We start from the raw sequence: 24973 nt of genomic DNA, 5'->3' as shown, positions 1-24973 counted from the left end.
AAAAAAAAAAAAAAAAAAAAAAAAAAAAAAGAAAAAAGAAAAAGAAAATATTTGGGTATCTTTGCTGCAGCTGAGTATCACAATTGGTGATTTTCCTCATCATAGTAAGTGGTTGGGCTCCAAGATTGAGGGCCTGGAAAGGGTTTATTGCAGGAAGGAGTCCCCAAGGAGCCAGTAGCTGTTGCCATGGCACCGAAGGACTCCCGGGCTACAGCATATCAACGGGGGAGGGGAGTGCGGGAAGCCAAGCTGGCAGGCGAGGATGCCTGAGAGTTTGTTTGCTCTCAGGCTCTGGCACCAGCGGTGAACTGGCTGGAGTTCCTGTCTTTCTTGCTGTCGCCCTTGGAGTTGAGTGACTCTGAGCCGGTGGTGGTGTATGGCATGGATTATTTGCAGCAGGTATCAGACCTCATCAACAGCACAGAACCAAGGTGAGGGGAACCCCCAGATGCCTGGGAAGGAGGACTCTGAGCTCAGGGGAGGTCTCTGGCAGGGCCTGGGCACAGTGGACTGGCACAGCCAGACAGAAGGTTTGGGTCTTCCGAGCATCAAATGAGGTTGCCTGGGCTAGAATTTCAGGACGCCCTTTGTGATCTCCAGTTCTGCTCCTTGCTTGAAGCTGATTTCTGCAGGCAGGTGGCTGGGCCCAGGGTGAGGGGGCTCCAGGCCGGCTTCCACGTGAGCCTCCCGGGACTCCCGCCACCCGCATGCGTGTTCCTAGGGACAGTCGTTGGGGAGAGGGAGAAGGCTCCCCACCTGCCCTTTCCTTATTTCCCTGTGTGGATGTCAGTGTCCTGAACAATTACCTGATCTGGAACCTGGTGCAGAAGACAGCTGCGAGCCTGGACCGGCGCTTTGAGTCCGCGCAGGAGAAGCTGCTGGAGACCCTCTACGGCACCAAGAAGGTGGGCTCCCCAGCTCCGCCCCACCTTCTGACCCACCCTAGCTGATGCTGCCACCTCCAGGGTGTCAGGCACCATTTGCTTCAAGGTGCCCACGTGCAAGCTGCACGGCACAGGATTTGCAACCAAGCTGTCCTGGGTTCCAGTCTCACCACCTCTGGTTTTTAGCCTGTGGGACCTTGGGCATCCCACCAAACCTCTCTTCCCCACTTCCTTGTCTGTAAAGCAGAAATAATTTGCAGGGTTGGCCTGAGGATCCTCCAAGTTAGCATAAGTGAGATATAGGTAGGCACCTAGCTTCTGGGGGGATGAAGAGGACGCCTGCATGCTGCTTTCATTTCAAGATGCCCATTAAGTGAGGGAGAAGAGCTGGGTGCAGAGGTGCACGTCTGTAATCCCAGCACTCGGGAGGCTGAGGCAGGAGGATTGTCACAAGTTTGCAGCCAGCCTGAATTACATAGTGAGTTCAGGTCCAGCCTGAACTACAAAGTGAGACCCTGCTTCGAACCGACCAACAAACAAAAGGTAAGAAAGGCAAGCTGAGTGTAGAGGTTCCTACCTGCAATCCCATCTACTAGGGAGGTTGAGGCAGGAGAGCTGCAAGTCTGAGGACAGCCTGGACATCTTAGCAAATTAGTGAGATCCCCACCCCCAAATGAAAAATAAAAAGGACAGAGGTGGGGACAGCATTGTCTACCTGGGGAACAGTGGGACAGTATCAGGACAGGTTTCTTTAAGAAGATGCATTTGGAGAAGGAATTCTCCGAGGGGCATCAAGGAAGGGTATTCCCACCCGATGGGAGAGCATTCACATGCGTCCAGAGGCCAGAAGGGGTGTGGCAGGTTTGCATGAGTGAGTTCCGGTAGGGGTTTGCACAAGAGCGAGAAAGGGTCTCACTGTGTAGTTGAGACCAACCTGGAACTCACTATGTAGCCCAGGCTGGTCTCGAACTCACAGCGACTCCTGGCTCTGTTTGCATGAGTGAGTTCCGGTAGGGGTTTGCACAAGAGCGAGAAAGGGTCTCACTGTGTAGTTGAGACCAACCTGGAACTCACTATGTAGCCCAGGCTGGTCTCGAACTCACAGCGATCCTCCTGCCTCAGCCTCCTGAGTGCTGGGATTACAGGCATGCGCCACCATGCCTGGCTGAGCGAGACTGAGTTTGGTAAAGTGGGCATAGAGAATCCTGAAAGGGATCTGACTGCTGTTTTGAGAAATCTGGCCTTGCTGGGGATTTAGCTCAGTGGTTCCACCACCTGCCTCGCAAAGCTCGTGGTCCTGAGTTTGATCCCCAGTACCCCCCCAAAAAAAGTCTGGCTTTGATTCTTTCACAGAGGGGGAACCAGAGTTGTGAGCACAAGACAGCAGTCAGAGTCAGGTCATGTTGGAAATGATATTTTGGAGAGGAGCAGCAGGGAAAGGGGACGGGAACGGGAGTCAGATAAAAGTCAGGAAGCAACTGCAATTTTCAGCAGGAGATGATAGTGTTGGGGCTGGGGATTTAGCTCAGTGGTTCAGCCGCCTGCCTCACAAGCATAAGGACCCGAGTTAGATCACCGGTTCAAAAAAAAAAAAAGGAGATGATAGTGTTGCAGTAGATTATTATTCAACTAGAAGGGAGAGAAAGCATATCATTTATGGGAAAGGGGTGGGAGTGGAGATCATCATGCTGGGCGAAGTAAGCCAGGCTCAGGAGGACAAGTACTGTATGTTTTCTCTCCTGTGTGAAATTTAGGAGGAGGGGAAAATGACATAAAAATAGAAGGGAGATGGGCTCGGGGATTTAGCTCAGTGGCCCCTTATAAGTGCAAGGTCCTGAGTTCGACTCCCAGTATCAAAAACTTAGGAAGGTTAGAGAAGAGGGAAGGTATGTGGAGGCGAGGGTAAGGGGTGTGTTACAGGCTTCCTGTGTGTACAGGCGCATGTCATCTACACGTACGATGACGGCCCTTTACTCAGTGTGGCCCGAGTGCACCCATTAAAAAAAAGGAGAGGTGACAGTGTTGTGGGGTGAGGAGGTGAGGACAAGGTAGACAGGAGAAGTCGAGTCGGTAAACACGAGTGACAGAGTGAAGGCGGGCGTAGGGAGGTGGAAGGGGATGGGGTGACACCCAGGTGTCTGTCACGCAGCACCAACTGGACAGAGAAATTTCCGCAATGACCAGAGGAGGAGAGTGCTGACAGTAGAGTGGGGAGCTGCTGGTTGTCGTCACCTTGGTCTTCCCTGGAGTTGGAGGGAGAGCTGGCGCCCACGCTCAGACTGCTGCTGTCCAGAGCTGAGTGGGCCCCAGACTGCACAGAGACAGAGCTGTCTCTAGGGCCTGGCTCTTTGTCTCTTTCTAGTCCTGCACGCCGCGGTGGCAGACCTGTATCTCCAACACGGATGACGCCCTGGGCTTTGCTCTTGGGTCCCTCTTTGTGAAAGCCACATTTGACCGACAAAGCAAGGAAATTGTGAGTCTCAGACTTCGGCCGACACAGTCCTTTGTTTTATCTAAAACTCACTGTTCATATAGAAAAAAAAAAAAACTGGAAGGAAACTCATAGACACTTGTTGCTTTGAGCAGTGGGGTTATGAGGATGTTTCATCCTATGAAATTTATAATGTTTTTATAGTGAGTTTATTAGCTATATAATTAAAAATAATATTTTATTAGGAAATGATAATGGTTGTGCTTATAGTCTTATTCACATGGTTTTTTTTCCTATGTGTGGTATTGGGGATGGAGTTTGGGGGTGCACAGATACCAAGCAAGCACTCTACCACTGAGCTACCTTCCCAGCTTTTTATTTTGTGTTTTTTTTTTTATCTTATTGCGTTTAATGGTACTTTTTAAGTATATAGTACAGTTACATTCATCATTGGGATCTTGTACCTTTACATGACAGGTCTTGGTTCTCATTTTTTCCCCATATCCTTGCCTTTAATTTGTATTTTGAGACAGGTTCTGGCTAAGTTGTACAAGCTGGCCTTGAGCTTGCCATTTTCCTGCCTCAGGCTCCTGAGGATGTGGGAATACGGGTGTGCACTTCTGAGAACAGCCATAAAGGTGTTTATAACAATATTTATAACAGGGGAAATGAAAACTGCTTAAATGCCTTACATCAGGTAAAGGAAAAACAAATTGAGCTTAGGATGGATTGAGGCAGCTCTTAAGCTGAACATTTTTTCTCCTTTTTTTGTGGTATTGGGGATCCAACCCTGGCCTTGCACATCCTAGGCAAGCACTCTGCCACTGAATTACAATCCCAGGCCTTTCTAATTTTGAGACAAAGTCTCTTTGAGTGGCCCAGGCTGACCTTGAACTCTCAAAACTGCAGTTTCAGCCTCAGTGGCTGGGATTACAGGCGAGCACCACCAGGCCTGGCTGAAGTCTCTTTTTAAATTAAAAGCTAGGATGTGAGGGCTATCTGGCTGCAGCATCTGTCACCCCATTGATCCTGCTGGCTAGGCGGGTGTCCCCTTCCTCCCTCACAGCTCCATGTGCGTCCCTCCCGAAGCTGCACACTGGGTCCAAGAGATGACCACCCCCGATAGAGAGGGACAAAAGGGTATCTGAGTAGTTGCACTCGCCTGCTGGAATCTCCAAACAAGCTCTCAAATTAAAAAAATAAAATAAATAAGAGGTAGATAGATCCAGAATGTCTGGCCCATACCTATAGTCCTAGTACTCCGGAGGCTGAGGCAGGAGGATCAAGAGTTCCAGGCCAGTCTGATCAATGTAGCAAAACTATGCCTCAAAAGTAAAAGTAAGAACCAGGCTTAATGGTACATGGCTCTAATTCCAGCACTCCAGAGGCTGAGATAGGAGGGTAACGATTTTTTTTTTTTTGGTATGGGGATTGAACTCAGGACCTTGTGTTTGACAGGCAGGCATAGCACCACTGAACTACATCCCCCGCCTTAGGGTCAAGAATTTGAGGCCAACCTGAGATAGATAATAAGACCTGGTCTCAAAAATACATAAATAATAAATAGATATAAAAGAGAAAAATAGGGGCCGGGGATTTAGCTCAGTGGTGCCACCACCTGCCTTGCAAGCCCAAGGTCCTGAGTTTGAAAGAAAAGAAAAAGAAAAAGACATTTTATTTATTTTTTTACTTAGTTTTTTGTATCTGGAATTAAACTCAGGACCTTGGGCTTGCCAGGCAGGTGCAGACTGGTGAGCTACATCCCTAGCCCCCCAAAAATAAATTTTAAAAAGGGGTAGAACCAAGACCTATCATGTAAAGGTACAAGATCCCAAAGATGAATGTAACTGTACTGTATACCTAAAATGTACCGATAAACTCAATGAGAAATAAAATAAAATAAAATAAAATGGGGTATAAGTGCAGTGCTTGGCTAACTTGCAAGGTCCTTCGTTTAATCCCCACTACTGTCAAAAAATATGTTACTCAAAATAATTCCATATTTTAAATGTATATACCCGGGCAGGGGAAAACACTAGCAGCAGATAATTAAAATGTTAAAAGAAGCTGGGCCTGGTGGTACATGCCTGTAATCCAGGAACTTGGGAGGGTGGAGGTGGGAAGATGGTGAATCCCAGGTCACTTGGACTTCATAGCAAGACCCTCTTTCCCTTAAAAACGTTAGCTCAGTGATTGGATTATAAGTTGTCTATTTTCTTCTTCAACGCTTCTCAATTTTCCAAATTTTCTCTTAGTGCTTTATCTTTCATAGTCAAATAAAAATCATTGTATTGTATTAAATTATATTATTGCCAATTAAAATTTTTGTTTTGTATTGTTTTGGTACCAGGGATTGAACTCTGGCCCTTGCGCTTGCAAGGCAGGCGACAGAACCAGAGCTAAATCCCTGGCCCCAAATTTTTAGTAATTAGAAAAAAAGCCACCCATGATATCAATACCCTTCACAGTGTATTATTTCCCCTCCCCCTTCCATCTCCCCCCGCCTTGCAGTACTGGGAACTGTTGAACCCAGGGTCGTTGCACTAAATTACATCCTCTGCCCCACTGTTTTTTGGTACGGGGACTCGATCTCAGGGCCTTGTGCTTGCCAGGAAGGCGCTGAGCCGCTGAACTACACTTCTGACCCTCAGCCCTATGTTTTTTTTGGTGGTACGTGGGATTGAACTCAGGACCTTGTGCTTGCAAGGCAGGCGCATTACCACTGAGCTAAATCCTTTTAAATTTTATTTTTCGAAGTTGCTAAATTGCTCAGGTTGAGCTCACAATCCTCGGCCTCCCGGAGTGCTGAGATTACAGGGTGTGCTGCTGTGCTTCGCTTGCCTTCTCAGGGCGTTCTGAGGTGCATGGGGGAGCGGGGACGGAGGACAGTGCAGGAGGAGGCTGACTCAGCCTCTCTCTCCCAGGCGGAGGGGATGATCAGCGAAATCCGCTCTGCTTTTGAAGAGGCCCTGGACCAGCTGGTTTGGATGGATGAGAAGACCCGGCAGGCAGCCAAGGAGAAAGTAAGCGGTGGCTGTGGTTGGAGCGCCATCTCGAGGTGGGGATGGGGAACTGCGTTTCGCTGGGAGCTGGGAAGGGAACCCTTCACCCGGTCTCTGCAGGCAGATGCCATCTACGACATGATTGGCTTCCCAGACTTCATCCTGGAGCCCAAGGAGCTGGATGATGTTTATGACGGGGTGAGTACTGACCTTCAGACCCATGGCGGGGGCTGTCCCGTGGCCTCAGTGCTCTGGACTCAGCACTGGGAGGACCGGAGATGTTTGTTGGTTCCTCCCGGAGGCGGATGCTGGCTGTGCGCCGGGCTGCGGGCGGATGGCAGTAAAATACAGCGTTAATGAGCGAGCAGGGCTCTGAGCCAGGTTTGCACTGAGTCGTGTTCCTAGCCCTAACTAACTGTGTCACCTTGGAGAAGATCTCTCCGGACCTCGGTTTCTCTGTCTGCAAAATTAATTAGAAAAAGAAGCCACCCATAATATCAATACCTTCACAAACCGTGACCCTCCTCCCACTGCCTACTTCACAGGATCATTGTGAGAACAGAAGGCAGCATGCTTTAAAAAATATGTAGTACCTGTAACATAAGTACTTTTTATTTATTTGTTTATTTAAAAAAAATTTTTTTTACTGGGGATCGAACTCGGGACCTTATGATTGTGAGGCAGGTGGTGGAAGCACTGAGCTAGGTCCCTGGCCCAGTGCTTTTTAAATATTGGCAATTATCTACTGTAGTGTCCCCATTTTACAGTTGGGGAAGCTAAGACTCAAAGTACTAATGAGTAGCAAGCTGGCTCTGTTATCTTCTCTGGCATATTCTCCTTTTCTTTTTATTTCCCAACCTCTCCACAGTATGAAGTCTCCGAAGAGTCTTTCTTCCAGAACATGTTGAATCTGTACAACTTCTCCGCTAAGGTGATGGCTGACCAACTCCGCAAGCCTCCCAGCCGAGACCAGTAAGAGTGGGAGGCCGGGGGGAGTTAGGTAGAGGCCTCAGGGGTGGGGAGCCCAGGGCCCTCGCAGGAAGTCGGGCACCAGGAGAGTCCGGAGCTTTGGTCTGTCCCACTTCCTCCCTCAGGTGGAGCATGACGCCCCAGACGGTGAACGCCTACTACCTTCCAACCAAGAATGAAATTGTTTTCCCTGCCGGCATCCTGCAGGCCCCCTTCTATTCCTGCAACCATCCCAAGTGTGTCTGAGGCAGGCGGGGCTGGGTGCCTGTGCCTGTGCCTGGGCCAGTGGGTGAGCCGGGAGCAGAGCCAGAGCGGGGATCTGAAGCCCACCCCACTGTATCTTCACTCAGCATTCCTCCCTTGCTAGGGCCCTAAACTTTGGTGGCATTGGTGTGGTCATGGGCCACGAGTTGACACATGCCTTTGACGACCAAGGTAGGGGCCCACGCAAATGTCCTGACCAGTGAGTTGAGTTCCCAGTGTCTCCCGCAAAGGAGTGGGATGTTGGGGGTGGACCCGTGAGGCTCTGGCGTCTGTGGACCACTGGTGGGGCCACTCCTGCCCCTCCCCGTGGCTGAGCTGTCGTCTGGTGGGCCACCAAGGTGAGTTCTCCTCAGGGCGCGAGTATGACAAGGAAGGGAACTTAAGGCCCTGGTGGCAGAATGAGTCGCTGGCAGCCTTCCGGAACCACACGGCCTGCATGGAGGAGCAGTACAGCCAGTACCAGGTCAACGGGGAGAGGCTCAACGGCCGCCAGACCCTGGGGGAGAACATTGCAGATAATGGGGGGCTGAAGGCTGCCTACAACGTGAGTGTCTCGGCAGGGCAGCTGGGGTGAAGGGCTGGGGAGGAAGGCGGGCTCTGGGCACTTGTCCCCGCCTCTTCCCCCAGGCGTACAAAGCGTGGCTGAGGAAGCACGGGGAGGAGCAGCAGCTGCCAGCTGTGGGGCTCACCAACCACCAGCTCTTCTTCGTGGGATTCGCCCAGGTATTTCCACTCCCTCCGGGAAGTCGTCAGTAGGAGCTGGAGGCATTCAAGAGAAGGGCTGAAGTTGGGGTATGGGAGATGGGTGGGGAAGGACCAGAGCCCACAGAAGCGGACTGAGGAGGAAGAGGTCTTCAGTAGGGTTTTTCGGATCTCAAAGGGCAGGGCTGGCCTGCTTGAGGGGGAAGAGGTAGGAGCAGGCCTCCGTCCTCTGCCTGTCGCTGTGGGGTAGGGATGGAGGAGGGGACTGAAGCTTGAGGACACCGTTCAGGATGGCCAGGAATGAAGTCAGTGGCCGGCAGGGACTCAGGCAGGAGGTCCCCCTAGTGCTCTGCCTACAGTGAGCAGCCAGGAGGGGCTGTGCTGCTCCGCTGCCCACATTCACAGAGTCGGCGCCTCTCCCTTAGAGCTGAGATGGGGCCATGCCCCCCAGAGCATCCCTCGGGCCCCCTGAGCAGAGGACTCGGGCCAGGGTGCTTTGTGCCCCGATGTGGCTCTTCTCTAGCTCCACGCTCCACACCCTGTGTCCCCCGTCTGTCCTGGCCCGCAGGTGTGGTGCTCAGTCCGCACACCAGAGAGCTCGCACGAGGGGCTGGTGACCGACCCCCACAGCCCTGCCCGCTTCCGCGTGCTGGGCACTCTCTCCAACTCCCGCGACTTCCTGCGCCACTTCGGCTGCCCTGTCGGCTCCCCCATGAACTCCGGGCAGCTGTGTGAGGTGTGGTAGACTGCAGGGGTGCAGGGGGATGGCCGGCTGTCGCCAGGGCCTGGGGGGCCTGGGTTAGGAGGAAGCAAACGTGAGCTGGGCTGGGTCCGGTCCCTCCCACCCCCCGCCACATTGTGCCTCTGCTTTGGGGGTGCCCCTGCCTCCAGCAGAGCCCCCACCGTTCACTGTGACATCCCTCTGTGTCAGCCAGCCTGGGGGAGGTCTGAGCGGGGGCCAGTCCCACAGGAAGGAGTCTGCCTCTTTTGGCCCCAACTCAGTGAGCTTGGGGCCTTGGGGCCCACCATGCCCACCCTGCTCTGAGCGTGCGGGGCTGATTCCGGCCTCCCTGGCCCCTCTGACTCGCCCAGTGCCCACGTAGGCGCAGGCTCGGCTCCCATCAGCCCCGTGCACCTTTTGCTGCCACCATGCACTGCTGCTGACCCTCACGGACAGACCCCTGTGTGGCTGTCAGTGGACGCCAGAGCTTCCCTGCTGGCCCCTGGGCTGAGAGCGGAAGCGGGTGTGTGTAGGGATGTTGGTTCCTCTTTCAGGGCATCAGTCTCAGGGGTGAATGATTCTCCCTAGACCAAGCAGACAGAGCAGGGAGAGGGAAGGACAGAGTTTATTTTTACAGGGAAGAGGGTGGGGAGTGTGTGGTGTTGGCCTTGTGGGACCGTATGCCAATAAATAGACCCGCGTCAGTCAGCCTGCCTCGTCCTTCAGTTCTGTCTCTGTTGTTCGTTTTCCTCGTCCACTCATATTTACTGAGTAACCACTGCGCCCGGCATTCTTCTGGACCCTCATCTACTCACTCACCAGAGACAGGGGCCTGAGGTTCGAAGCCCTGAGAAGACAGAGAAAGAGGGGCGATGCGGAAGAGGAAGGAGTCTGGGCGGCGCCCGGGTCAGGGCAGCTAGGAAGATGGGGGAGCCCCGAGAGCTGGAGGCCCGGCCCTGACTGGCGGCTGAGCAGGCAGGCGGTTCCTCGTGACCTCAAAGGCTCAGAGCTCCCGGGAGCCAGGCATCCCACCCACCGTCGAGGCCTTCCAGGGGCCGCACGCAGTCAGTAAACACGGAGGGGAAGGCAGCAGCATCTTCCCGGGACCTCGCGTTCCAGGCACTGTGCTAGGTGGCTCATTTCCTCGCTCATTCACCCGTTTATTAACTCACACATTCATAGATCGACTTTTTAGAATAGACGTTGGGCACCAACAACGTGTCAGGCACTGGGTATACAAAGGTGAATGAGACGGTTCTGCCCTTCGGTGACTGTTCTCCTGTTTCATTTTTTATCTTCACGAGCTCACCTGGAAGACTGCATTAAAGTCAGGTGTGGAACTCAGACCCTCTTAATCACTACTGGTCCACCCTCAACGTCATGATGACGGAAGAGACTGTAGCACAGACGTGTTTTCTGGGCAGGTTCACCATGTTTCTGAGTGGGGCCGTCGCAGCAGTGAGTGCATTTCCGTGCTCCTCTGGGCCAGGCACTGGCGACAGCCAGGCAGCTGCAGGAAGCCTAGACAACACTGGCCTGAAGCGAAGCCAGGCGGCATCTGTTTGCCAAGTACTCAGCGTGTGCTTGGTTCCAGAGGCCAGGAGAGGTGAGCATCCGGTGACCGGCGTGACCTGTGTCCTCGTAGCCCTATCGGGCTGTGCTGTGCATCTGTGCTGTGTTGTGTGGAAGAAGCAGGGGAAAGAAAGGACTGTGCTTCTGGATAGACACACAGCAGCAATCACTGCTAACGTGCTGGGCCATCCCCCGTGCCGTCCCGCTGGGAAGTCTAATTCCTGTCCTCAAGAAGGTAACGTGCCAAGAAATAGGATTTTACCCTTGGGAGCACTTTAGAGATGTCAGGCTGGAAGAGTCCCTCAGAAAACAAAGTTGCAATGGGCCTATTATCGATCACATATGGGGAATCCTGACAGTTTTCCAACTCCCATCTCTGGGCTCCAGAGAAAGCCCCAAAGGGCCAATATTGAGCAAATAGATGACTGAAGAGGAATACAAAGCTATTTGTTCATTCACATAGTAAGTCTTTTGTGTGCGTGTGTGTGTGTGTGTGTGTGTGCGCGCACGCGCACGTGCCAGGGATCAAACTCAGACCATTGCACTTGCAAGGCAGGTGGCAACACCACTGAGCCAAATACGCAGCACACATAGTAAGTCTTTATGAAGGCCTCCCACAAGCCAGGCATTAGGCTGGGTGCTACAGGCACAAAAGTAAGATATACTTCCTTGTCTCCAGGAGCTCAGAATGTAAAGCAGGAGAGGTATCCTACACAGGGAAGAAACAGCCTGAAAGGTACAGCAGTATAAGTGTCCCAGAGGATGGGAGAATTTACTAGCTGAAAATAGTAAAGGGCGTTCCATTCCAAAGGAATAGCACTATGAAAAGTCTTGAAGGGGTGGGTCATGCTTAGAAATGCAGAGTGTTTAGGAAGATCAGAAGAGGGTAAATGAAGGGGATACTACGGGGGCAGAGAGTCTGGAGGAGGGTGGTGGTAACAGCAGGTGTAAAAGGAGGGAATCATAATGGGTGACACACAGCAATCTGCTTGTTTGGAGAATGCTGTACAAACAAAGCAGCAAGCCAGTGGAGCCGTGCAGTCGTGTGTCCAGCCAGTGGACGTGGTGTCACGAAAGCGGTGGCTTTGGGCTGATGGTTCTCAGATGAGTGGCGGCATCGGTAAGACACACAGGTCTACCTTGCAGGCCGTGTTTGGGAGCAGCATGGCAGGCTGATGGCGCAGTTTGAAGGAAGACCTAGGAGAGGGCAAGTCCTGTGTTGGTACTCAATCGGAGAACGGTTTGACCACAAAATTGGGAGTCGGCCAAATTGTAGGAAGGAGTATTCCTGGCACGGTAGTCTAACGGAAGTGAAGACGGAAGCAGGACATGGTATTATCCAAGGGTCCTTGAAAATAACTGCCAGACGTTTGCTTCTCTTTCCCTTTTTCTTTTTTTGAGCAGGGTCTTGCTATGCCATTCACTATGTAGCCTTGAACTCACGCTGTAGCTCAGGCTGGCCTCCCACTCAGGGTGATCCTCCTGCCTCAGCCTCCGAGCGCTGGGATTCCAGCGGTGTGCCCAGCCATGCACTGCCAGGCTCAACACTTGCATTTGATGAGAAGCTTGGAATCTTGAGTGCTTGGAGGTGGAAAGAATTCCGGGTATGGGCTATGTGTTTTACTCAGCCTGGTAAATTCAAAGTATTTGGAAAGTAAAATGAACTGCCTCCTTTTTAATTGCAGGGCACCTAGAGAGGCACTCTCTATACATTGTCTACACTGTCTATATATTGTCTACACTTTCTGTACATTGTCTCATTTTGTTTTCAAAGTAACTTAGCAAAGATACAGTTTATCGCTCACATTTTACATTGGCAGAAGCCAGGTTGAAAGAGATTAGGTAGCTTACCTAGGTGTTACAGTTGGCTTTAAACACTAAATCTGTTTTTACTTTTCTTTTTTTTTTGGTACCAGGGATCAAACTTGGGACTTTGTGCTTGCGAGGCAGGTGGCAGAACCACTGAGCTAAATCCTGGCCCTAAATCTGTCTATCTTTAAAGTTTGCACTCTCCTACTCTTGCAACTTTTTAGTTTGGAAAATTTAAAACCAACCACAAAGTTGAAAAACAGGATGACAACTCTTTTTCCCTCTGGAGTCACCAGCTAGTTAACGGGCTGTGCTTTATGCCACAGTGTCCATCTCATCTCCAAGCGCTGTTTTTGTTTGTTGTTTTATTTTTGAGACAGAGTCTCACTTTGTAGTTCAGGCTGGTCTCCAACTCTCAGTGATCTTCCTGCCTCAGCCCCCCCACCCCCAGTGCTGGGATTCCGAGTGTGCACCACCACGCCCGGCCTCCAGGTGCTAGTGACTGGTGTGTACCACAAAATCTCAGATTGGATAGAAGGGAGCCAGGGAAAAATGGAGAGAAATCTCTCTATAGATGGCTAGAGAAAGTGTGAAGAAGTATGGACATCCTGAAGATAGACACAGAATAAGCACAACACCTATGAACTGTCCAACTTCCGTCCCCAGAGCCAGGCTGGGAGAGTTGTTGCCAAGGGAAATGCAGGGTTATGGCTAGAGTCCTAGCTTGAGTGGAAAAGAGCAGGTTTTTCAAAATGGGCTTCAAACTCTACATCTACATCCATTAAACATTTAGCCAACATTCAGTGCTAAGTATTCCATCTAGATTAAAAAGAAAAAAATATACCTTCTGCATTCTTGTTTTTTTTTTGTTGTTGTTGTTTTTTGTTTTGTTTTTTGAGACAGGGTCTCACTATGTAGTTGAGACCCTGGCTGGTTTTGAACTCACAGCGATCCTCCTGCCTCAGCCTCTTGAGTGCTGGGATTACAGGCATGCGCCACCACACCCGGCACTTTTTGCATTCTTTAGTGGGTTAGAATGCATAAAACAAGACTGCAGTCAAAATGGTGAGTGTTCCTACTAGGAAAAGGGAAAGAGAATTATTTTCTTTTTTTCTCACCTTCTAGACACACACCCACACCTATCCACCCACAGCCCAAAAAAGAAGAAACCTTGGGAGTTAAGGCCACGGAAAGGCCATGGAAGGCTGAAAATCTGCGGGTCAACTCTTGAATCTAGGGCACGTGACCGGATAGGACCTGGACTCACACCCCCTTCATGTAGTCCTGACATAAAGCCTTTTAGTTCCACCTCTTCTACATCATAACGGGAAAAAACCCCAAAGAGCAAGGGCAAGACTGAAGTTGCCATAGTCTGTCTTTAGCTCCAGAATTTGGCCCTGGACACAGCACTTACTTTAGCGACTTCTACGCCACCAGGCTCCTAAAAGGAATTAAGGTAATAGCAACACCCTTACGGTGATATCAGATAACAGATAACACAGGCTTCCCACAGTCTTCATTCAGGAGTTCTGGATTTCAATAATTTTATTTGTCAGCCGAGAGAGGAGACGCACTCCTGTAATCCCAGCACTGGGAGGATGAGGCAGGAGGATCACCGCGAGTACGAGGCCAGCCTGGGCTACATAGTTCAAGGCCAGCGAGACCATGTCTACAGAAAAAAACAAGCCAGTCCTGTCCGTCACACCACACTCAACCCGCTGAGGTGCCAAGATCGGTTCTATTAACATTGGTAGGAAACCTATCTTCGGGTATCCTGTTCACCGGCAGCTCCCCCTTCACCTGCAGCGGGCCAATCCCCACGCCGCACGTCCAGGTGACGTGAGGCGGGGAGGAGCCTGTGGCGCGCGGGAGGCTGGGAATCATAGTTCCCAGCGGGCATCCGGGGGCGGGGTCGAAGAGCCGAACTCCCAATGTTTCCGGTTGTGGGCGGGGTATCGAGGAGGCGGGACGCCTCCGACAGCTCGCGCGAGGCCCTCTGGGAGGAGGGGCGGTGCTAGCAGGTGCGCGCGCAGCGGTCCAGCAGTGGTGGCGGAGATGGAGGAGGGTGGCCGGGACAAGGCATCCGTGCAGCCTCAGCAGACCCCAGGGACATCCCCTGGCGGTACGGACGACAAGTCGAGCGGCAAGGAGCGGAGGGATGCGGGAGACAAGGACAAAGAGCAGGAGCTGGTGAGGCGCGGACCCGGGAGCCGGCAGAGGAGGCCGCGGGGCTGAGTCACCGCGGTCTCGCAGGCCTCGGGCCCTGCTGGCAACGGCGGCAGAGGGCGGATGGGGAGACCCCCGGGCTCCTAGCACTCTGCCTCCCCTTAGCGTCCTGCCTCTCTGGCCCCCCCCTCCCATTCCGCGATACCACCACCGCCTTTGAGATGGGATCGGAGTCGTAGTCATCCTCTTTTCCAAGAATGACATTCTAGCGAAGCCTCGCTCAGAAACTGCCTTCCCCACCGGGCTTCCCATTCCCGCCCCCTCTTCTTGTCCAACTGGCCCCTCCTAGGAGGCTGGCGCCCTCCACCTGCCCCAGTGTGAATGGGAGGCGGATATGAGTGGGGTCCTTCTCTTGACGAGCTTCTTCCCCCAACCCTCCAGTCTGAGGAGGATAAACAACTTCAAGACGAACTGGAGATGCTCGTGGAACGACTGGGGGTGAGTCTTATGTTAATACGCACCGGTATATTCGGATCTTTCCCACTTTCTGCTTTATTCTGTTCTGAGGCAACATCTCCTGTTTGAGATGGACTACGTTTTAGGATCAGTGTTGTGATGAAGATGTGAAGGAAGAGAGTTACAAAGGATATTTGAAGTGGGCTACTTGTTTTTGTGTCAGGTGATGTGCAGGGTGTTGGGCAGTGACAGATGAGGAAGACATAGTTATGTCCCTAGTGGAAATACTGTTTCAGTGTCTCTGCGTTGCGATTTGGAGGAATGTGACTCCTTTTGTCTGAGCCTGTCATCTCCTGTTCAGGAGAAGGACACATCCCTGTACCGGCCAGCCCTGGAGGAACTGCGCAGGCAGATCCGTTCTTCTACAACTTCTATGACTTCAGTGCCAAAGCCTCTGAAATTTCTGCGTCCACACTATGGCAAACTGAAGGAAATCTATGAGAACATGGCTCCTGGCGAGAATAAGGTAAAGCTGTTTCAGAAGCTGATAGAGGACCTAGTTGAGGAATTCCTTTTCATTTAGACCTGGGGTTCAAGAGACCCAATAACTGGTCAAACAGAATTCATTACAATGAAAAAAAATGACAAAAGTGGTGAAAGGAGAATCAACACCTCAGAAGATATTTCTGTCATTTGTGTTGGACCTTGGGATATCCTCAGTGTGATCTATTTCCAATTTATGTGTTGTCTTGGTTTTTCTCTCTCCCTCTCTTTTTTTTTTTGTACTGGGGATAGAACTTGGGTCCTTATGCTTTCATACAGGTGGTAGAACCACTGAGCTAAATCCCTGGCCTGGTTTTTCTCTTTTTTCTGTCTTATGTACTTGCAGTTTTTGTTTTTTTTTTAATTTCTAAAATATATCCCCAGGAGCCAGGGATTTGGCTCAGTGGTGCCGCTGTTTGCCTTGCAAGGTCCTGAGTTTGATTCGTGGTACGTAAATAAATAAATAAGTAAATAAAATATATCCCCAGTTCAATTACTTCTCTGCCTCTTGGATCTGCCTCCAGAAATCTTTAGTTCTCACTGAAATTAATGACCAGCCCTCTAATCAACAGTGCTTTCATTTTTTACTTCTTACATAGTCTATCTTTTATATAAGTGGCAATAGTGATCTTTCTAGGTTATGGTTCTTTTTTTGCTTAAAACCTAATCACTTACAGCAATTAAAATTCAAACTGTGGAAGGTGGTGCACCTATAGTCCTAGCTACTCAGGAGGCTGAGGTAAGAGTTTCCCTTGAGTACAGGAATATGAGGCCAATCTGATCATTATAGTGAAATCCCATCTTTTAAAAGAATAAATTGGGTTAGGTGTCGTGGAACATGCCTGTCATCCCAGCACTCTGAGAGGCTGAAGCAGGAGGATCGAAAGTTCAAACCCAGAAGCTCATCTAGACTGGCAGTTTAATGAGATACTGCCTCCAAAAAAAAAAGGAGTAGGGGGCCGGATGTGTTGGTGCACGCCTATAATGCCAGCACTCGGGTGGCTGAGGCAGAAGGATCGCTGTGAGTTTGTGACCAGCCTGGACTGCATAGTGAGTTTCAGGTCAATCTCTCAAAAAAGTGTAGGGGTATAGCTCAGTGGTGAATTACCAATACCTCAAGAATAAGTAACATGCAGAGGCTCCTCCTTTGTTGGTTTCCTCAGTTGTTTATCCTATTTCGTCTGTATTGGTTTACAAGATGATGATCAACTCTAGGATTATTGAGAGGCTTGCAGGTAACAGTTTTGTGCAGAGACTGGTATATAGTTACTGGTTTGGGAGACAGTGATAGTAATCTCAGTTTCATCATTCTCCCCTTACCTGGACTGTTGGGTTTGACTCCCAAGAACGGGTTTCTTTACAGCGGTTTGCTGCGGACATCATCTCTGTTTTGGCTATGACCATGAGTGGGGAACGTGAATGCCTCCAGTACCGGTTAGTGGGCTCCCAGGAAGAGTTGGCGTCATGGGGTCATGAGTATGTCAGGTAAGAGCTTTTCTTCTTGACACTCTGGAGGGGACTCTGAGGTATAGTTCTGAATTTAGCTTTCCAGTCCTCTCTGTATGAGAATATTGATGTACTAAATATCTGAGACACCGAGTTCCTTGGCCCACAGGGAACTGCTTTCCCTACAACTGTGCCCTTAACAGTCTTTGTCTGTAGGCATCTGGCAGGAGAAGTGGCCAAGGAGTGGCAGGAGCTGGATGATGCAGAAAAAGTACAACGGGAGCCATTGCTTACCCTTGTGAAGGAGATTGTCCCCTACAACATGGCCCACAATGCAGAGCATGAGGCATGCGACCTGCTCATGGAAATCGAGCAGGTGGATATGCTGGAGAAGGACATTGATGAGAACGCGTATGCCAAGGTCTGCCTGTATCTTACCAGGTGAGTGAGCATGGTAGAGATTGGCGTCTCTCCCTGCATTTCTTTCTCCAGTTCGCCTCTTCTGTTCTCCCAGAGCATCTGTTTCAAGGGTCGTATCAGGCTGTCGTTAATTTGTTGACATCCACCGGGGATTTAGCTTAGTGGTTCTGCTGCCTGTCTTGCAAGTGCAAGGACCAGAGTTCGATCCCTGGTACCCCCCCCCATCAACAGCAAAATTTGTTGACATCCATTAATTTCAAGAGGACAGAGTCTTTAGGACAGATGCCTTAATAGTCCCAGCATCTAGAGTAGTGCCTAGAATATAGTAGGCATTCAGTATTTATTTTGGGTAAGTGAATTAAATGGGGTAAACAAATATATGATTCTTTGCAAATTCTTTATTTTACCTTTGTAGTTGTGTGAATTACGTACCGGAGCCTGAGAATTCTGCCCTGCTGCGTTGTGCCTTGGGTGTATTCCGAAAGTTTAGCCGTTTCCCTGAAGCTCTGAGATTGGCATTGATGCTCAATGACATGGAGCTGGTGGAAGACATCTTCACTTCATGCAAGGATGTGTATGTGGGGAGGAACGTGGCAGAGGAAGAGATCAGCCATGCATGGAGCATTTGCACAAAGAGCTGGGTCTTCCGGTGAGGCCTAAGGGGCTCCTTTGCCTTCAGTGGATGATGAACAGGTGTGATGGCTTTCTCCTGCAGGGTGGTGCAGAAGCAGATGGCATTCATGCTAGGCCGGCATGGGGTGTTCCTTGAGCTGAGTGAAGACGTAGAGGAGTATGAGGACCTGACAGAGATCATGTCCAACGTACAGCTCAACAGCAACTTCTTGGCCTTGGCTCGGGAGGTGAGAATCTTTGCCTTTTTCCATCAAAACTTTTTGACTGTAATTTTATCTGCCATTTTACCTGACTACCTCCAACTAGTCTCTCCCTAGTGAGAATTGCTATGCAGTGAGATAACAGGGTCTGCTAGGGGAGTCTTAGGGGTGTATTGGTGACCCTCTGGCTTCTCTTCAGCTGGACATCATGGAGCCAAAGGTGCCTGACGACATCTACAAAACCCACCTGGAGAATAACAGTGAGTAGCTCTCACCATGTGTAGCGATTGAAGGATTATTAATTGCTCCCCTTGTATTGGAAATGGTGGCTTGGCTGACCCACTTATTCTGTTCTCCTTCATCTTCCAAAGGCTTAACAGTAGCCATGGTCACCCTCCCGAAGTGTGCATGTGAAAATCCAGGCACACAAAGAATCAGTGACCTGGCTGTGTCATAAAATAAGTGGTGACAAAACCAATACTACAATCTCTATTATCTTCTCTACTTTTCACTAGACCCTCTTCTGTATCTGGCCACGCAGGTAAAATCACTTCTAATACTGAAACTTCAAACACACAGAACTATGAAACCAATGTGGGACTGTTTGCTTGGGCTTGAATGAATGACTTGTTCAGTTACCCAGGAACAGAACTGCTTATGTGAACTTGTATAATTCAGAATGACACAGATTTATCAAATTTATAAAAATTTTGAAGAAGATATCCACAGACCCTGTAAACTGTGGCCCGATCTAATCCACATCCACACAAAATTAATAGCTGCTCTATAAAGCAGTGGTCTGCCAGCTCTTGAACCAAAGCTCAGTAGTGCCAAGATATCCTCATTTTCACCAAAACTATGCACACCAATCCTCCTATCTCATGCATGACAAGCCCAACCCCATTTACTTAAACAGATTCAAAATCCCTGACATCCACCAGTGAGCTTCAACTCTCACCAAGTCACCAAATTTTTATCCATCCAAATTGCTTCTGGATTCCCTGTAGACACCCCTGTCCCACCAAGTCCCATTAAATAAGGTGTCTTTTAGTCTCACCTCTAATCTAATCAAGGAGACATTCTTACCCTACCCCAATTGTATTCTTGCAGATTCAGACACCAACCCTATCTGCCCTCTGCCCAACTGTGCCCTTAACTTGGACCCAGCACCCGCTTATCCTACAGAGCTTATAATTCCTGTGAACCTTTCTTCCAGCCACTGTTTGGGGAAGAGATAGAGGATCCTAAAGGGTCAGCTCAAAACAAGAGACAGGCTACCACACTGTATGCCTTTCTTGTCCTGCTCTAAACCTTTCCTCTCCTCCCTCCTGTGCAGGGTTTGGTGGCAGTGGCTCTCAGGTGGACTCTGCTCGCATGAACCTGGCCTCCTCTTTTGTGAATGGCTTTGTAAATGCAGCCTTTGGTCAGGACAAATTGCTTACTGATGACGGCAACAAATGGCTTTATAAGAACAAGGACCATGGTATGATTTTGTTACGACTGTACCTTTGTGGCTTCCTAGAGTTGTAAGTTACCTGATGAAGGGTCTGCTGTACAGTTCCTGGGGCTGGGACGGTTACATTTCCTCAGGGAAGGCCCCTTTAAGGCTGATCGATTCTTCCTTGGTGTAGGGATGTTGAGTGCAGCCGCATCCCTTGGCATGATTCTGCTGTGGGATGTAGATGGTGGCCTCACTCAGATCGACAAGTACCTGTACTCCTCTGAAGACTACATTAAGGTTGGTCTGCTTCCCTGGGGGTTGCTGTGGTCTGGTGCCCAGCAGCAGCTCACCGTCACTAGTGAAGTGTACCCCTTTACTTCAGTGAAGTTAGGTGCACGGTGAGGCCCATGCCGTGTCCTCTGTGGCAGAGAAGGTGCAGTGCCCGAGTGGAGAATCTGTTTGCTCTTTGCAGTCAGGAGCGCTCCTTGCCTGTGGAATTGTGAACTCCGGGGTCCGGAATGAGTGTGACCCTGCCCTGGCACTGCTTTCAGACTACGTGCTCCATAATAGCAACACCATGAGGCTCGGGTCCATCTTTGGGTAAGGCCCTCCGCTTCTCCTCCTGGTGGGACTCAGTCTGTAAGCCTGGGTGAACCAGAACTGGGCCTTTTTCCCCTTTATGTTGCCACAGACCACTGCTATGCTGTTGAGTATCTGCTCGATTTGTAGACATGATGAATGAATGACCAGTCCTCTTTCTGTTCTTTTCCCACCTCGTCCTCGGCTGTGCCTCTCTGGCTACTGCAGGCTAGGCCTGGCCTATGCAGGCTCAAATCGTGAGGATGTTCTAACCCTGCTGTTGCCTGTGATGGGAGATTCCAAGTCCAGCATGGAGGTGAGTAGAAGCCATTGGTCATCTATTGTAGGTAGGGAGGGTACTCTGAGTCTGTCTCTGTGACAAATTGTGAAAAAGAAGTGTGTGTGTAGTGGAGATATCTCAGTGAAATAAACCCCTTAAAACAGATTTCTGAAGCTAACATTTGGTATTGGGTCTCAGCCCTTGAGATCCTTGAGGAACTACTTGGGCTAGAGCGTGCAGTGACTTAATGTGGTTGAGATTGTATCGGTCACCTTTCTATCAATGTAACAAAATACCCGAAGTAGACAACTTAGAAACAGGAAAGGTTTATTTTGGCTCACAGATGTGGAGGTGTATGATCAGGCAGTCCCATTGCTTTGGGTAGAGCAGCATAGCATGGCCAGAACACATGGCAGCAAAACCACTTACCTCATCACAAGCCAGGGAGCAAAAAGCATGAGCAAGGGCCCAGGTTCCATTCTCCCTTTCAAGGGCACTCTTGCTCTGACCCAAAGACCTCACACTCTTCCTTTCCTCTACTGCCCAATAGTGCCACCCTGTGGACACATGGGACTTTGCGGAATTCCAGATCTAACCTATAGCAATGATTTTCATTAGCTTGTTTTTTTGTTTTTGTTTTTTTGAGACAGGAACGGTCTTGCTTTGTCCAGGCTGGCCTTGAACTCACTGTGTAGCCCAGGCTGGCCTCAAACGCAGGGTGATCCTCCTGCCTAAACCTCCTGAGTGCTGGGATTACAGCTGTATGCTACCATGCTTGACAAACAAACGCCCATTCAGTGTTTTACTTGCTGTCCGACTTTTAAGTTTCCTCACGTGTGATCATTTTAGAAATAGGTAAATATGATATGGTGGCTAAAAGCAAAAGTTTTAGAGTCAGACTTGAGTTCAAGTCCTGCCACCTCTTTTACGAATACCATACTGTGATCTTAGACAAGTAACTCAGTATCCTTAGGCCTCATTGTTCTCATCAATCCAACAGTAACAGCAGGACCTGTTCTATGGCAATGTTGTGAGGATTAAATGTGAAGTATATGCAAAGCAGCTGGCAGACAGTAAGTCTTGATGAATAGTTGATGCTGTTGTGTTTCCATCCACAATTGGGACGCGCTTATTACCTAGTGTGGTTAGGAAAGGAATCACCGTCTTGGATCAAGACAGACGATTGTGTGTTGGTGCAGTGGTGCACGCCTGTAATCCCAGCAGGCTGAGGCATCAGGGTCGCTGCGGGTTCAAGGCAACCTGGTCTACTTAGTGAGACCCTGTCTCAAAAAGAAGAAACATGGAAAGATAAGTCTTCCCGTGGGTAATGCTGATTTTCTTGTTTCTAGGTGGCGGGTGTGACAGCTCTCGCCTGTGGCATGATAGCAGTGGGCTCCTGCAATGGAGATGTCACTTCCACCATTCTTCAGACCATCATGGAGAAGTCGGAGACTGAGCTTAAGGACACTTATGCCCGATGGCTGCCTCTTGGCCTGGGCCTCAACCACCTGGGTGAGGAGGGCTCTCGATTTGGACAGGGGCCCGGCAGTAATAGGGCACAGCGGGAGGGCTTACGAGCCAGCTTGTGCCCGGCTAACCTGTCAGTAGCATGTGGCCTCTGACCCTTGGAATCTGTCCTGCAGGGAAGGGCGAGGCCATCGAGGCGATCCTGGCTGCACTGGAGGTTGTGTCCGAGCCCTTCCGCAGCTTTGCCAACACACTGGTGGATGTGTGCGCCTATGCAGGTGTGTGTCTCCATCACCGTCCTGTGCCTACACAGTGATTCCACTTCTCTCTTGGTCCTCTCTTTTTTCCCAGTTGTTTCTCTGCTCTTCTTCATTGTGATGTGCTTTAGATTCTAGATGGCTTTTCCTGTCTCCTTGGTGTCTTCTCATTTTGGTCTCTTCTCACTTTGCTATAGGCTCTGGGAATGTGCTGAAGGTTCAGCAGCTGCTCCACATTTGTAGTGAACACTTTGACTCCAAGGAAAAGGAGGAAGACAAAGACAAGAAAGAAAAGAAGGACAAGGACAAGAAGGAAGCCCCTGCTGACATGGGAGCTCATCAGGTTATGGGGGCAGCTGGGCCCTCCCAGAAGGAAAGGCGTGGCGTGCAGCTGGGGACGCGGTTTGGCTTTGTTTGAAAGCCCCGTGTGTACTGCTGTGTATTAATGTAGGAGAAGAGTGGCTCTGTCCCTGAGGGCCCAGGGTGTCCCCACAGTGTGGCTTCGATTCATAGGGGTCTGGAGTCAGGGCGGCTGTGCTGGTCTGTGTAGATTAGTGAGTCCTGCTGCCTCTTCAATTACAGGGAGTGGCTGTTCTGGGCATCGCCCTGATTGCCATGGGGGAGGAGATTGGTGCAGAGATGGCACTTCGAACCTTTGGCCACTTGGTGAGTACAGCAGAGGAGACCAGAATGTCTTCTTTGGTGGTGCTGGGGATTGAACCCAGACCCTTGACCACTGAGCTACACCCCCAGTCCTGGGATACACTGATTTTGATGGCCTGGAGTTCCCCGGAGGAGCTTTGCTGATGGTCTTCCTTGGTGGAGAAGTGGTCTTTTGCTGTGCTCTATATGCAGGATTTAAGGCCCCTTTCATGCATCAGCCCATGCCTGTAATTGAACATGTTTTTAGCACTCTGCCTTCCCCTGCTTTGTTTTGTCCCCAGTTGCGGTATGGGGAGCCCACTCTCCGGCGGGCCGTACCTTTAGCACTGGCTTTAATCTCTGTCTCAAACCCACGACTCAACATCCTGGATACGCTCAGCAAATTCTCTCATGATGCGGATCCGGAGGTTTCCTATAACTCCATCTTTGCCATGGGCATGGTGGGCAGTGGTGAGTAGCAGGCAGGAACGGTCTTAAGCAGATAGGGGAGATCAAAGTCCCTTTTCTTCCAGCCCCTGTCATGTTTAACATTTCCAGGTACCAATAACGCCCGTCTGGCAGCCATGCTGCGCCAGTTAGCCCAGTATCACGCCAAGGACCCCAACAACCTCTTCATGGTGCGCTTGGCCCAGGTAAAGAATAGACATGCTCTCCTTCACATGTGCCCAGCACAGTGCTGGTGATGACAGAGGGGGACGAGGGGTCTCGGCCTGGGGGAGATGTGAACAAACCGTGGGATTTCTGTGTGGCTGGGTGAGGCGATTCCTTCTCTGCCTTCCGCATCGCTTCCCTGTTTTCACAGGGCCTGACACATTTAGGGAAGGGCACACTCACCCTCTGCCCCTACCACAGTGACCGGCAGCTTATGAGTCAAGTGGCTGTGGCTGGGCTGCTCACTGTACTTGTGTCTTTCCTGGACGTTCGAAACAGTGAGTTCCTGTCAGAATACGTTGTGCCGCATGACGCTCTCTGTCCGTCTCTACCAGGGCCACCTGGGTAGTGTAGAATCCTTCAGTGTCACGGGGTGCCTGGGCCTGTGTGCATCCTGAGACTTGTCTGCTGTCCTTCTGATGTGAGCCAAAGAGATTTGGGGGTGATGAACCTCACTTCTGCTCCTGTGAGCCTAGGAGAAGTGATTTTCAAGTCTGAGGGCTGTGGGTAAAGGGAGTTAGGGCCCGATGGGCTAAACGGTAAGGGGCAGCAGTATGAGCTCAGCTGATAACAGGCTAAAGGGCTGGGGCTCAGGTGGGTTCCCCAGTGCAGGCCAGGCCTTCACTGCTTGTCGTCCGTAAGCCTTTGTCCTCTTGCTTCCTTCAGTCATCCTAGGCAAATCGCACTATGTCCTGTACGGGCTGGTTGCTGCCATGCAGCCCCGAATGCTGGTGACCTTCGACGAGGAGCTGCGGCCCTTGCCAGTGTCTGTCCGCGTGGGCCAGGTGAGGGCCTGGGCGAGGGGTGGGCTGGAGATCACACGTGTGATCTTGCGTCCCTGGAACGAGTGAGCAGTGAGGTGTCCTCGCTCCTGCCCCATCTGGAGTCCCCTCATTTCGGTTCTCTCCTCCCACAGGCAGTGGATGTGGTGGGCCAGGCCGGCAAGCCTAAGACCATCACGGGCTTTCAGACGCACACAACCCCAGTGTTGCTGGCCCACGGGGAACGGGCAGAATTGGCCACTGAGGAGTTTCTTCCTGTTACCCCCATTCTGGAAGGTTTCGTTATCCTTCGGAAGAATCCCAACTATGACCTCTAAGGGGCCACCAGGTGTGGACACTGCTCCGGACCTTTGGGGTTGTCCTTACCTCCGGTTCTTTTGTTACTGAACTTTGTTCAATAAATACCTTTATCCCCGAGGTCTCTCTCTGTCTGTTTTCCGCAGTGGAGTAGATTGGAGTGTGGAGTGAGATGGCGTTATCTGGAGCATCTCTGAGCCTCAGCTGGAGATGGCTGCCTATGCAGAAGGAACTAAGCTTTCCTTTCTTCCCTTCCTCTGTGTGTGTGTGTGTGTGTGTGTGTGTGCCCCAGTGGCCACCAGCGCCTCAACTCTTCCCCAACCCCCTTTTGAGACAGA

General features: G+C 50.7%; 2 protein-coding genes across 8 annotated transcripts in view; both read left to right on the top strand.

Annotated features, from left to right (window-relative positions):
• The window catches only part of LOC104862338 (EEF1AKMT4-ECE2 readthrough transcript protein), a 38879-nt gene extending 24933 nt beyond the window's left edge, over positions 1-13946 (top strand). For 4 of the 7 annotated variants that reach the window (XM_033762599.1, XM_033762602.1, XM_033762604.1 and 1 more), the window contains 13 exons: positions 289-431; positions 791-905; positions 3247-3357; positions 6240-6338; positions 6438-6515; positions 7186-7289; positions 7412-7522; positions 7654-7721; positions 7889-8094; positions 8178-8273; positions 8821-10780; positions 13480-13810; positions 13911-13946. In XM_033762599.1, the coding sequence (XP_033618490.1) occupies positions 289-431; positions 791-905; positions 3247-3357; positions 6240-6338; positions 6438-6515; positions 7186-7289; positions 7412-7522; positions 7654-7721; positions 7889-8094; positions 8178-8273; positions 8821-8997 (1308 nt within the window). In that variant the 3' untranslated portion in view covers positions 8998-10780; positions 13480-13810; positions 13911-13946. Of the gene's footprint in view, positions 1-288; positions 432-790; positions 906-3246; positions 3358-6239; positions 6339-6437; positions 6516-7185; positions 7290-7411; positions 7523-7653; positions 7722-7888; positions 8095-8177; positions 8274-8820; positions 11030-13479; positions 13811-13910 lie in introns of those variants that run through there. The other 3 variants (XM_033762601.1, XM_033762605.1, XM_033762600.1) reach the window with 2 other exon arrangements.
• Positions 13947-14319: 373 nt separating this feature from the next.
• On the top strand, positions 14320-24746 carry Psmd2 (proteasome 26S subunit, non-ATPase 2). The gene is made up of 21 exons (XM_010624262.3): positions 14320-14544; positions 14962-15018; positions 15338-15502; positions 16883-17004; positions 17182-17406; positions 17801-17959; positions 18101-18245; positions 18418-18478; positions 19555-19701; positions 19850-19956; positions 20132-20259; positions 20467-20554; positions 21868-22030; positions 22162-22263; positions 22440-22585; positions 22825-22908; positions 23187-23355; positions 23443-23537; positions 23708-23834; positions 24223-24341; positions 24473-24746. Exons 1-21 carry the CDS (start codon positions 14410-14412, stop codon positions 24653-24655), a joined length of 2727 nt encoding a protein of 908 aa, XP_010622564.1. The 5' UTR covers positions 14320-14409; the 3' UTR covers positions 24656-24746.
• The last annotated feature ends 227 nt before the right edge of the window (positions 24747-24973 follow it).

This window comes from Fukomys damarensis, unplaced genomic scaffold, assembly GCF_012274545.1.
Source record: "Fukomys damarensis isolate Sample0158 unplaced genomic scaffold, DMR_v1.0_HiC HiC_scaffold_12, whole genome shotgun sequence".
Classification (NCBI taxonomy): Eukaryota; Metazoa; Chordata; class Mammalia; order Rodentia; family Bathyergidae; genus Fukomys; species Fukomys damarensis.
This window is presented reverse-complemented; position numbering and strand designations above follow the sequence as displayed.